Genomic DNA, 12,748 nt, shown 5'->3' with positions numbered 1-12,748 from the left:
TCTTTTTCATCATCAGCCACACGGCCAATTTTTGTATCATCTGCAAACTTCTTAATCATACTTCCTACATTCAAGTCCAAATCATCGTTGATATATATACCAGAAAAAGCAAAGGACCCAGTACTGAGCCCTGTGGAACCCCACTGGAAACAGCCTTCCAGTCAAAAAACACCCTCGACCTTTGTTTCCTGCCTCTGAGCCAATTTTGGATCCAACTTGCCACTTTGCCTTGGATCCCATGGGCTTTTACTTTCGTGACCAGTCTGCCATGCTGTACCTTATCAAAAGCCTTGCTAAAATCCATATAGACTACATCAAACGCACTACCCTCATCGTCCCTCCTCAAAAAATTCAATCAAGTTAGTCAAACACGACCTTCCCTTAACAAATCCATGCTGACTGTCTCTGATTAATCTGTGTCTTTCTAAATGAAGATTTATCCTGTCCCTCAGAAAGTTTTCAAATAATTTTCCCACCACTGAAGTTAGGCTGACTGGCCTGAAATTACTCGGTCTATCCCTTTTTAAACAATGGTACCACATTAGCAGTCCTCTGGCACCACACCTGTAGCCAGGGAGGATTAGAAAATGATGGTCAGAGCCTCTGCTATTTCCTCTCTTACTTCTCTTAACAGTCTGGGATACATTTCATCCAGGCCTGGGAATTTATCCACTTTCAAAAGATGCTAAACCCCTTAATTCTTCCTCTTTCACAATGTTTATTTCATCTAATATTTCACACTTCTCCTCCCTGATTGCAATGTCTGCATCGTCCCTCTCTTTTGTGAAAACAGACGCAAAGTATTCATTAAGAACCATACCCATGTCTTCCGCTTCCACACACAGGTTACCTTTATGGTCCCTAATAGGCCCTACTCTTACTCAATGCATTTATAAAACAACTTTTGGTTTTCCTTGATTTTACTTGCCAATATTTTTTCATGCCCTCTCTTTGCTTTCCAATTTCCTTTTTGATTTCACCCTTGCGCTTTCTGTACTCCTCTCGGCTTTCTGCAGTATTGGTGAGCATAGTGGGTGGGAAATAAGGACATAGTTAGACACAGCCTTATCGATGATCAAAACGTCAAATAGAGAGGGCATGAAATATAGCGAGGTCAAGGCCCGGCTGTTGGTATGGGTAATGAAATGTAGGTAAATAATGTGACTAGGTGAACATAAAGGGGAAGATAAGTCAGACAAGAGGGGGCGGGGGGACTATAGGTTGGGTTGAAGTCACTGAGTGCAAGGAGTCACTTGGTGTAAAGGCTATGGGAGGAAAGTTGTACCACTCATACCATGGCATGCAAGGTGGGAGGTTATGCTCCTATTTTCTTTTACATGTTAGCCTTCCCCTCCTTCTGGTATGTAATGTGGAGTTTGAGGAGATAGTATTGTATAGGTCTCCAGAGAGACCGTTTAGTACTTTTGCAGCATCCATCTAAGTAACAATTACAATCATACTCGGAGAAGCCATAAGAATGGTTGGTGTGGGAAATGGGAAGAAAAGAAAATGAGAGCTCTTTTGAGGTTTTGTATTAAGGGACACTCAACAGAAAGCGCCCTTACCTTTGTGGAAACAAAAAAGTTTAAAGCTGAAATCTTACACTCACTCCTTGATATTGTTGTAAAGTTTAGAATGAAAAAGAAAACATACAACAGTATAGGACTATTGGCTTCTGAAAGGGATGTTGAAATGTGGTCATAGCTGAAGAATTGGAGGAGTTCTTCAGTTCCATATTTACAAGAGAACATGACTGTAGGATGTACCTGGAACCCTCACTGCAGAAGGATGTAACTAAGCTGGAAAAGGTGCAGATAAGAGCTACTAGAATGTTTGGGGTCAGGGAATAAAACATATGAAGACAGACTCACAGAACTGGGACTCTTTATTAGGGAAAAGACTTAAGGGGGATATGATGAAGGTATTCAAATGAATAAGATTCAAGGATGTAGAGGATCAGTCAGGGATATTTGATTTGGTATGGAGTAGCAGAACAAGGGCGCACAAGTATAGAGATTTAAAAAAAATTCTTACATGTATATAGTATCTGTCATATCCTCAGGATATCCCAAGTACCACAACTAATTAATTACATTTTTTGAGGTGTTTTATAGGCAAATGCACCAGCTAATTTGCACACAAAGTTCACAAAGAAATTAAATTAATGACCTGATATTCTGTTTGTGGAAGTATTGATTGACGGATAAATTTTAGCTAGGACACTGGGAGAACTTTCCTGCTCTGCTTCACATAATACCATGGGATATTTTACATCCACCTGAACAAGCAGATGGAGCCTCGGTTTCACGTTTCATACAAAAGATGGCACCTCCAACAACATAGCACTCCATCAGTATAGCAGTGAAGTGTCTGGCTAGATGATGCAATCAAGCTCTGGAGTGGGACTTGAACCTACAATCTTCTGATTCAGAGGCAAGAGTGCCATCAGTGGGCCACGCTGACACTTAACTGATTTGCAGTAGATTCAGGCAAGATGCAAGAAAGATTACTGCACTGAGGTTGGTCAGGTTTTTTTGGAATAGCTTACCAAGGGAGGTTGTAGTGCCAAGTAGTTTAGATCATTTCAAGATCTTGAAGAAAAACACAACTGGTAGGATGGCAAGACCACAGATGAACCGCTATGGTCAGCTGTGGCTCAGTGGTAGCACTCTCATCTCTGAGTCAGAAGGTAGTGGATTGGAGTCCTACTCAAGACACTTGAGCAAAAAATCTAGGCTGACACTTCAGTGCAGTACCAAGGGAGTGTTGCACTGTCAGAAGTGCTGTCTCTCAGATGAGACATTAAACCCAGGCTCTGACTGCCCCCTCAGGTGGAGGTAAAATATCCCACAATACTATTTCAAAGAAGAGCAGGGGAGTTCTCCCTGGTGTCCTGGCCAATATCACAAACAGATTATCACATTGCTCTTTGTGGGACCGTGCCGTGCTCAAATTGGCTGCACGTTTCCTACATTACAACAGTGGCCACAACAACAACTTGTATTTATATAGCACCTTTAACGTACTAAAACATCTCAAGGCGCTTCACAGGAGTGTTATAAAACAAAAATTTGACACCGAGCCACATAAGAAGAAATTAGAGCAGATGACAAGAGGTAGGTTTTAAGGAGCGTCTTAAAGGAGGAAAATGAGGAAGAGAGGCGGAGAGGTTTAGGGAGGAAATTCCAGAGCTTAGGGCCTTGGCAGCTGAAGCCACAGTCACCAATGGTTGAGCGATTATAAATCAGGGATGCTCAGGAGGGCAGAATTAGTGGAGCGCAGCTATCTCGGGAGTTTGTGGGGCTGGAGGAGATTACAGAGATAGGGAGGCACAAGGCCATGGAGGGATTTGAAAACAAGGATGAGAATTTTAAAATTGAGGCACTGCTTAACCGGGAGCCAATGTAGGTCAGCGAGTACAGGGGTGATGGGTGAACGGGACTTGGTGCAAGTTAGGACACGGGCAGCCGAGTTTTGGATGACCTCAAGTTTACGTAGGATAGAATGTGGGAGGCCTGCCAGGAGTGCATTGGAATAGTCAAGTCTAGAGGTAACAAAGGCATGGATGAGGGTTTCAGAAGCAGATGAGCTTTGGCAGGGGCAGAGGTGGAAATAGACGGTCTTAGTTATGCTGCGGATATGTGGTCAGAAGCTCATTTCAGGGTCAAATATGACATCAAGGTTGCAAACAGTCTGGTTCAGCCTCAGGCAGATGCTAGGGAGAGGGATGGAGTTGGTGGCTAGGGAACAGAGTTTGTGCTGGGGACCGAAGACAATGGCTTCAGTCTTCCCAATATTTAATTGGAGAAAATTTCTGATCATTCAGTACCAGAGTCTGACAATTTAGAGACCGTGGTGGGGTCGAGAAAAGTAGTGGTGCGGTAGAGCTGGGAGTCGTCAGCATACATGTGGAAACTGATGCTGTGTTTTCGGATGATGTCGCCAAGGGGCAACATGTAGATGAGAAATAGGGTAGATCCTTGGGGGACACCAGAGGTAATGTTGCGGGAGCGGGAAGAGAGGCCATTGCAGGTGATTTTCTGGCTACGCTTTAGATAAGAATGGAACCAGGTGAGTGCAGTCCCACCCTGCTGAACAACGGTGGAGCGGCGTTCGAGGAGGAGGATGGAGTGATCAACCGTGTCAAAGGCTGCAGACAGGTTGAGAAGAGATAGTTTACCTTTGTCGCAGTCACAAAGGATGTCATTTGTGACTTTGAGGAGAGCCATTTCGGTACTGTGACGGGGCAGAAACCGGATTGGAGAGATGCAAACATGGAGTTCCGGGAAAGATGGACACAGATTTGGGAAGCGACAACACATTCCAGGACTTGAGAGAGCAAAGGGAAGTTGGAGATGGGGCAGTAGCTTGCCAGGATGAAGGGTCAAGCATTGTTTTTTTGAGGCGAGGGGTGATGATGGCAGATTTGAAGGAGAGGGGGACAGTACCTGAGGAGAGAGAACCATTAACAGTGTTAGCAAACGTGGGAGCCAGAAAAGGAAACTGAGTGGTCAGCAGTTTAGTGGGAATAGGGTCGAGGGAGCAGGAAGTAGATCTCATGGACAAGATGAGCATGGAGAGATCATAAGGGGAGATCGGAGAGAAACTGGAGAAAGATGTGATTTCAGGGCTAGGGCAGGGGGCAACCTTAGAGGAAGTTTGGCCCGGTGGGCTAGGGGAAGGAAGGGAAGTGGCAGAGGCAGTTGATCGGAAGGTCTCAATCTTAGAGACATAGAAGTCCATGAGCTCCTCGCACTTGTTGTTGGAGGTGAGGGTGGAGGAGGCAGGGAAGAGGGGTTTAAGAAGACAGTTAGCAGTAGAAAATAGAATCCAGGGTTTATCTTTGCATTCCAGAATGATCCTGGACTAGTGAGCAGTTTTGGCAGACAAGAGTGGGACCTGATAACCGACAATGCTTTATGTGGTGCAACGCAGTACTGCAAGATCCCAGGCCGCTTTCCTGTGCTCCAAGGTCACAGGGCTGTCCAAATACCAAAAAGTCAGTGTCCCTGGTTATATTACTTGGGACAACACTATTGTTCTTATAAAACTGCTAACTCACCATGAGCAATGCCATTGGATATCCTCCAAGATAAATAGTATGGAAAGGTAAATCCAGAAGACTACATCAAATTACACTAACAGTTTCAAACTAGAAAAAGGCAAATTTAGTGAGTTCTTCACACAAGTGATCAACATGTGCAATGGACTTCTGGATAGCATTGTGAAGGCGAGAGCAATGGAAATATTTAAGACACAGCTAGATGCTGTGAGGGATAAGCTGCCATGGCCTTTCTCACCTTTCACTGTGAGTCAACAGTAGGGCAGGACCCCCGGCCTCCCTCCAGGAGTGAGTGTGCCGCACACCGAGGTTGTGCTCAGACCCGTAAGAATCAGCCACGTCACTTGGCATCCGTATCCGTGCGCAGAGCTGCAGCGGAGATCGGAGCCGGGGACAGGGGGAAAGCGGCAAGCAGGTAAGGAGGGCGCGTTTGCAGTGGTGGGCTCGGCGGCTGCTCTGTATTGCCCCGCTCTCACTGGCATCATATGAGGCGGCCTAGGCGTGCGGAGCGATGGAGGACAGCGGGGCTTGATTCTGGGAGAGGAAGGCAGCTCTGCCCCGGCCTCACAGCTGAGGCGGTGTGCAGGCGGCTTCCGCCGACTGAAGGGGGGGAGTGGTGGTGGCTGCTCGGCTAGAGTGTCGGGAATCCGGCTTGGCCTTGACCAAGCAGTTGCTTTTGTGCAAAGACCTGACGCTAAAACCCGCACGTCGTCCGATAAGAACAGCACACGACTGGCAGTTGAACCGTCGCCGGTACCTGCAGCTGCTGGGCTCCGGGACCGACTGTCCTGGAAGTCATTGAATGCGGCCGCGTCACGTGGCTTTGGTGGGTCCGCGGATTTATTCCGTGTCTGCAATGAGCTGATTAATGAATAAGGCTGCCTGGACATGAAATCAACAATACCAGATAGAATAGAGGTGTTTTAAAAAATAAAAAATGTTTTTGCATAATAAAGATTTATTTAATAACCCTATATAAGGAGACAGTAGTTACAGACAAGTAACCAGAGAGAGGCCTGGCATATAGTATTTTCCTTAGTCATTGCACTTTTGAGTGGAGCAGAGAGGAGAATGGGGAAGGAGGGTACAGACTCTGGGGGATGGAGCTGGGTACACACAGACAGACTCTGGGGGATGGAGCTAGGTACAGACAGACTGTAAAACCAGTTTGATGCATTGTTTAAAAATATATTCCTGTACAGTATATTGAATTGCAGAAGAATGGCATAAATAACAGTTCTGTAATTTAATCCAAGGGTTTGGATGTCTAAATGTCCTAATCGCATAGTTTATAATGCCTGAACCCGGAGATTAAATTACAATTTTAGTTCAGTTTGCATCTGTCTAACCAAAACTATGCTAATAATAGTTAATAGGCTTACATTAAATGAAATAAGGTTTTTATGTTATGACAGTAGTATGTGACTTTCAAAAATGTAAGTGAATTACCACATGTGTATATGTATATAAATTATACCACTGGCAGTACAAAAGATGTTAATATCACCTTGTGAAGTTCATAGTTTATTGCATCAAGAACTGGAACAATGGTAAGAAACAATGTCTACATAAGGAGGAAATAAGTGGACTGTACTCAAAAATGCTAAACACTAACTGCATCTTGGGTATTGATTGTGATTTGCTCAAGGTTTGTGTACTCGCAATTTATGTCTGAACCCTTCAATTACACCATTACAACTGACACCTAAAGTTCCACTGTTCAATGTAAAAAAAAATGTGGGTTGCTCCTTATTGCAAACTGGTTCATGTTCGTATGTGCTTTTTAAGGTAGTTTTACCTGACTTATCAACTTGCTCCAATGGCTTAGAATCATTCCTCACTTAGTATTTTTGTAATTCTTTTTCATAGAATTATAGAATGATACAGCATGGAAACATAGAAGATAGGAGCAGCAGTAGGCCATTCGGCCCCTCGAGCCTGCTCCGCCATTCAGTGAGATCATGGCTGATCATCCAAATTCAGTACCCTGTCCCTGCCTTCTCCCCATATCCCTTGACCGCTTTCGCCTTAAGAAATATATCTAACTCCTTCTCTTGATTATATTTAATGAATTGGCCTCAACTTCCTTCTGTGGTAGAGAATTCCACAGGTTCGCCACTCTCTGGGTGAAGAAATTCCTCATCTCTGTCCTAAATGGCTTACCCCTTTAGACTGTGACCCCCTGGTTCTGGACTCCCCCGCCATCGGGAACATCCTTCCTGCATCTAGTCTGTCTAGTCCTGTTAGAATTTTATGTTTCAATGAGATCCCCTCTCATTCTTCTAAACTCCAGCGAGTATAAGCCCAATCGACCCAATCTCTCCTCATACGTCATTCCTGCCATCCCAGGTATCAGTCTGGTGAATCTTCGCTGCACTCCCTCCATGGCAAGAACATCCTTCCTCAGATAAGGTGACCAAAACTGCATACAATACTCAAGATGTGGTCTCACCAAGGCCCTGTACAACTGCAGCAAGACATCCTTGTTCTTGTACTCGAACCCTCTCGCTACGAAGGCCAACATACCATTTGCCTTCTTAACCGCCTGCTGCACCTGCATGCTTACCTTCAGCGACTGGTGCACAAGGACACCCAGGTCTCAGTGCACTTCCCCTTCTCCCAATCTATTGCCATTCAGATAATCTGCTTTCCTGTTTTTGCCACCAAAGTGGATAACCTCGCATTTATCCACATTATACGGCATCTGCCCAATCACCCAACCTGTCCAAATCATACTGGAGTTTCTCGGCATCCTCCTCGCAGCACACACGCCCACCCAGCTTTGTGTCATCTGCAAACTTGGAGATATTACATCTAGTTCCCTCGTCTAGATCATTAATATATTTTGTGAATAGCTGGGGTCCTAGTACCGATCCCTGCGGTACCCCACTAGTCACTGCCTGCCACTCGGAAAAAGACCAGTTTATTCCAACTCTTTGCTTCCTGTCTGCCAACCAGTTCTCTATCCAAGTCAGTACCTTGCCCCCAATCCCATGTGCCTTAACTTTACAGGCTGATCTCTTATGCGGGACCTTATCGAAAGCCTTCTGAAAGTCCAAATACACCACATCCACTGGTTCTCCCTTATCTATTCTACCAGTTACATCCTCAAAAATTTCCAGTAGATTAGTCAAGCATGATTTACCTTTTGTAAATCCATGTTGACTTTGTCCGATCCTGTCACTGTTTTCCAAGTGCTCTGCTATTACATCTTTTATAATGGACTCTAGCATTTCCCCCACTACCGATGTCAGGCTTACCGGTCTATAATTCCCCGTTTTCTCTCTACCACCTTTTTTGAACAGTGGGGTAACCTTAGCTACCCGCCAATCCATGGGAACTGTTCCAGAGTCTATAGAATTTTGGAAGATGACCAGCAATGCATCTACAATTTCTAGGGCCACTTCCTTTAGTCCCCTAGGATGTAGATTATCAGGCCCTGGGAATTTATCAGCCTTCAATCCCGTCAATTTCCCCACAAATACTGATTTCATTCAGTTCCTCCCTCTCATTAGACCCTATGTTCCTCGACATCTCTGGGAGGTTATTTCTGTTCTCCTTTGTGAAGACAGAACCAAAGTATGTATTTAATTGGTCTGCCATTTCTTTGTTCCCCATTATAAATTCCCCTGATTCTGACTGCAAGGGACCTACGCTTGACTTCACCAATCTTTTTCTCTTCACATATCTATAAAAGCATTTACAGTCAGTTTTTATGTTCCCTGCAAGCTTACTCTCATACTCTATTTCCCCCTCTTAATTAATCCCTTTGTCCTCCTTTGCTGAATCCTAAACTGCTCCCAATCCTCAGGTTTACTGCTTTTTCTGGCCAATTTATATGTCCTCTCCTTGGATCTTATGCTATCCCTAATTTCCCTTGTTAGCCACGGTTGAGTCACCCTTTTTGTTTTATTTTTATGCCAAACAGGGATGAAAAAATTCTGTAGTTCATCCATGCGATCTTTGAATGTTTGCCATTGCCTATCCACCGTCAACCCTTTGAGTAACATTCCCCAATCAATCCTACCCAACTCGCGCCTCATACCATCGTAGTTTCCTTTATTTAAATTCAGGACCCTAGTCTCTGCGTTAACTACTTCACTCACCATCTTAATGAAGAATTCGATCATATTATGATCGCTCCGCCCCAAGGGGCCTCGCACAACAAGATTGCTAATTAATCCTTTCTCATTACATAATACCCAGTCTAAGATGGCCTGGTCTCTAGTTGGTTCCTCAACATATTGGTCCAGGAAACCATCCCTTATACACTCAGGAATTCCTCCTCCACAGTATTGTTACCAATTTGGTTAGCCCAATCTATACGTAAAGTCACCCAAGATAACTGCTGTGCCCTTATTGCACGCGTCTCTAATTTCCCGTTTAATGCCATCCCCAACCTCCGCATTACTGTTTGGGGGTCTGTATACCACTCCCACTAACGTTTTCTGCCCCTTGGTATTTCTCAGTTCTACTCATACAGATTCCACATCATCAGAGCTAATATCCTTCCTTTACAATTGTGTTAATCCCCTCTTTAACCAGCAATGCTACCCCACCTCCTTTTCCTTTTTGCCTGTCTTTCCTGAATATTGAATACCCCTGGATGTTGAGTTCCCAGCCTTGGTCACCCTGGAGCCACGTTTCCATAATCCCAATCATATCATATCCGTTTACCTCTATTTGCGCAGCGAATTCATCCACCTTATTACGAATGCTCCTCGCATTAAGACACAAAGCCTTCAGGCTTTTTTTTTTTTTTAACACTCTTAGACCTTTCAGAATTATTATTTACTGTGGCCATGTTTGATTTAAACACTTGATTTCTCTGACTGCTACCTTTGCTTTTCTCCTTCCTGTCTTTTGCTTCTATCCTTGTTTCCCTTTCCTCTGTCTCCCTGCTCAGGTTCCCAACCCCCTGCCATTTTAGTTTAAACCCTCCCCCAGAGCACTAGCAAACACTCCCCCTAGGACATCGGTCCCGGTCCTGCCCAGGTGCAAACCGTCCAGTTTGTACTTGTCCCACCTCCCCCAGAACCGGTTCCAATGTCCCAGCAATTTGAATCCCTCCCCCTTGCACCACTCCTCTAGCCACGTATTCATCTGAAATATCCTTCTATTTCTACTCTGACTAGCACGTGGCACTGGTAGCAATCCTGAGATTACTACCTTTTTGAGGTCCTATTTTTTAATTGACCTCCTAACTACCTATATTCAGCTTTTAGGACCTCATCCCATTTTTTTACCTATATCGTTGGTACCTACATGCACCACGACAACTGGCTGTTCACCCTCCCCTTCCAAAATGCTCTGCAGCCGCTCTGAGACATCCTTGACCCTTGCACTAGGGAGGCAACATACCATCCTGGAGTCTCGTTTGCGGCCGCAGAAATGCCTATCTATTCCCCTTACAATAGAATCCGCTATTACTATAGCTCTACCCCTCTTTTTCCTCCCGTCCTGTGCAGCAGAACCACCCATGGTGCCAGGAAGTTGGCTGCTGCCACCCCCACCCCCACCCCCCCCCCCCCCAACAATATCCAAAGCGGTATATCTGTTTGAGAGGGGGATGGTCACAGGGGACCCCTGCACTACCTGCCTGCGCCTACTACTCTGCCTGGCGGTCACCCATTCCCTTCCTGCCTGTGCAGCCTTTACCTGCGGTGTGACCAACTCATTAAATGTGCTTTCCACGATGTCCTCGGCATCGCGAATACTCCAGTATGTATCCATTCGCAGCTCCAGCGCCGCAATGCGGTCTGCCAGTAGCTGCAGCTGGATACACTTCCTGCACACGTGGTCGTCAGGGACACAAGAAGTGTCCCTGATTTCCCACATAGTGCAGGAGGAGCATACCACAGCGCCGAGCTGTACTGCCATGACTTACCCTTTAATTAACTCAATTAAATCAAATCAATCCCACCAATTCCAGTATAATTAAATGAGATACTCAAGGGCCCTTGTTTACCAGCAGTCCCCGCTGCACAACAGAGACCTTAGAAACTATAAACCACAAAATTTAAGTTTGGAAAAAAGTGAGAAAGAGAAATACACTCACCAACCAACCACTTACCTGCTTTCTGGTGACGTCACACTTCGATTACTTTTTACTTCTCTCTCTCCTCTCGCAGGTCCTCCGCTCCCGCTCTCAGAGCTTGGTTTAAATCAGCCTCTCCCGCCTCTCCTCTCGCAGGTCCCCCGCTCCCGGAGCTCGGTTTAAATCAGCCTCTCCTGCCTCTCCTCTCACAGGTCCGCCATTTGGCCCATTGTCTCAGCTCTTTTAAAGAACTATCCAATTAGTTCCACTGCCCTGCTCTTTCCCCATAGCCCAGCAAATGTTTCCCTTTCAAGTATTTATCCAGTTCCTTTTTGAAAGTTATTATTGAATTTGTTCCAACACCGTTTTAGGCAGTGCATTCCAGATCACAAAAGCTTCTTGTGTAAATTTATTTCCTCATGTCATCTCTGGTTCGTTTGCCAATTACCTTAAATCTGTGTCCTCTGGTTACCGACCCTTCTGCCACTGGAAACAGTTTCTCCTTATTTACTTTATCAAAACCCTTTAAGATTTTGTACACCTCCATCAAATCTCCCCTTGACCTTCTGTTCTCTAAGGAGAGCAACATAAGAAATAAGAACATAAGAAATAGGAGCAGGAGTAGGCCATTCGACTCCTCGAGCCTCCTCCGCCATTCAATAAGATTATGGCTGATCTGATCTTGGCCTCAACTCCACTTTCCTGCCTGTTCCCCATAACCCTTGACTCCCCTGTAGTTCAAATATCTGTCTATCTCCGCCTTGAATATATTCACTGACTCAGCCTCCACAGCTCTTTGGGGTAGAGAATTCCAGCGATTCACGACCCTCAGAGAAGAAATTCCTCCTCGTCTCCATCTTAAATGGGCAACCCCTTATCCTGAAACTATGCCCCCTAGTTCTAGATTCCCCCAGTTTCTCTAGTCTCTCCACATAACTGAAGTCTCATCCCTGGTACCATTCTAGTAAATGACCTCTGCACCCTCTCTAAGGCCTTGACATCCTTCCTAAAGTATGATGCTCAGAACTGGCCTGGCCACAATTCTCCAGCTGGGGCCTAACCAGTGTTTTATAAAGGTTTCGCATAACTTCCTTGCTTTTGTATTCTATGCCTTGTATTAATAAAGCCAATGATCCTCTAGGCCTTTTTAACAACTTGTCCTGCCACCTTCAAAGACTTGTGTGTGTAAAATCACTGGTCACTCTGTTCCTGCACCCCCTTTAAAATTGTACCATTACATTGCCTCTCCTCTCATTTAGCATGTATTGTCTCTCCTCATTCTTCCTACCAAAATGAATTACTTCACACTTCTCTGCATTAAATTTTGTCTGCCCATTTCATCAGTCTGTCTATGACCTCATGAAGTCTGTTAATGGCCCAGAAATTCGGGTCTCCACGGGTGAGTATGCATGAGGTACTCACCCGTAAGCCCAATGGAAGTGCCGGTTTCGTGTATGCACTGCGCATGCGCGGGAAACCGGCACTTCCGTTCCCCTGAAAGAAGGGGTTCAGAGGTGGAACGCGTGCACAGGAGAGGCAGCGCGTGCGCATCGAACTTGCGTTTTTTCTTACCCGGGAGGGTAAGTCTCCAGAAGTTAGACATATAAAAAGCAGTCGCAAGGCCTGCTTTTCACAAGGTAAGTGGTGAA

General features: G+C 45.3%; 2 protein-coding genes across 5 annotated transcripts in view; one reads left to right on the top strand and one right to left on the bottom strand.

Moving 5' to 3' along the window:
- gmps (guanosine monophosphate synthase) overlaps window positions 1-12,748 on the bottom strand; it is a 104,908-nt gene that overhangs the window by 51,610 nt on the left and 40,550 nt on the right. The window contains exon 1 of one of the 3 annotated variants that reach the window (XM_085990322.1): window positions 5,820-5,888. The exons of 1 other annotated variant lie outside the window; for it this stretch is intronic. In XM_085990322.1, the coding sequence (XP_085846448.1) occupies window positions 5,820-5,861 (42 nt within the window). In that variant the 5' untranslated portion in view covers window positions 5,862-5,888. Of the gene's footprint in view, window positions 1-5,062; window positions 5,093-5,819; window positions 5,889-12,748 lie in introns of those variants that run through there. One more of the 3 variants, XM_085990324.1, reaches the window with a different exon arrangement.
- Window positions 5,153-12,748, top strand: part of slc33a1 (solute carrier family 33 member 1) — a 45,353-nt gene continuing 37,757 nt past the window's right edge. For both annotated transcript variants that reach the window (XM_085990325.1, XM_085990328.1), the window contains exon 1: window positions 5,153-5,477. The gene's annotated coding sequence lies outside the window, so the exon portion shown is untranslated. The remainder of the gene's footprint in view (window positions 5,478-12,748) is intronic.

Source organism: Somniosus microcephalus, chromosome 6 (assembly GCF_052327205.1).
Source record: "Somniosus microcephalus isolate GS21.2 chromosome 6, FLI_Smic_1.0, whole genome shotgun sequence".
In the NCBI taxonomy this organism is placed as follows: Eukaryota; Metazoa; Chordata; class Chondrichthyes; order Squaliformes; family Somniosidae; genus Somniosus; species Somniosus microcephalus.
The sequence above is the reverse complement of the archived record's forward strand: the minus strand, read 5'-3'. Positions and strand labels throughout refer to the sequence as shown.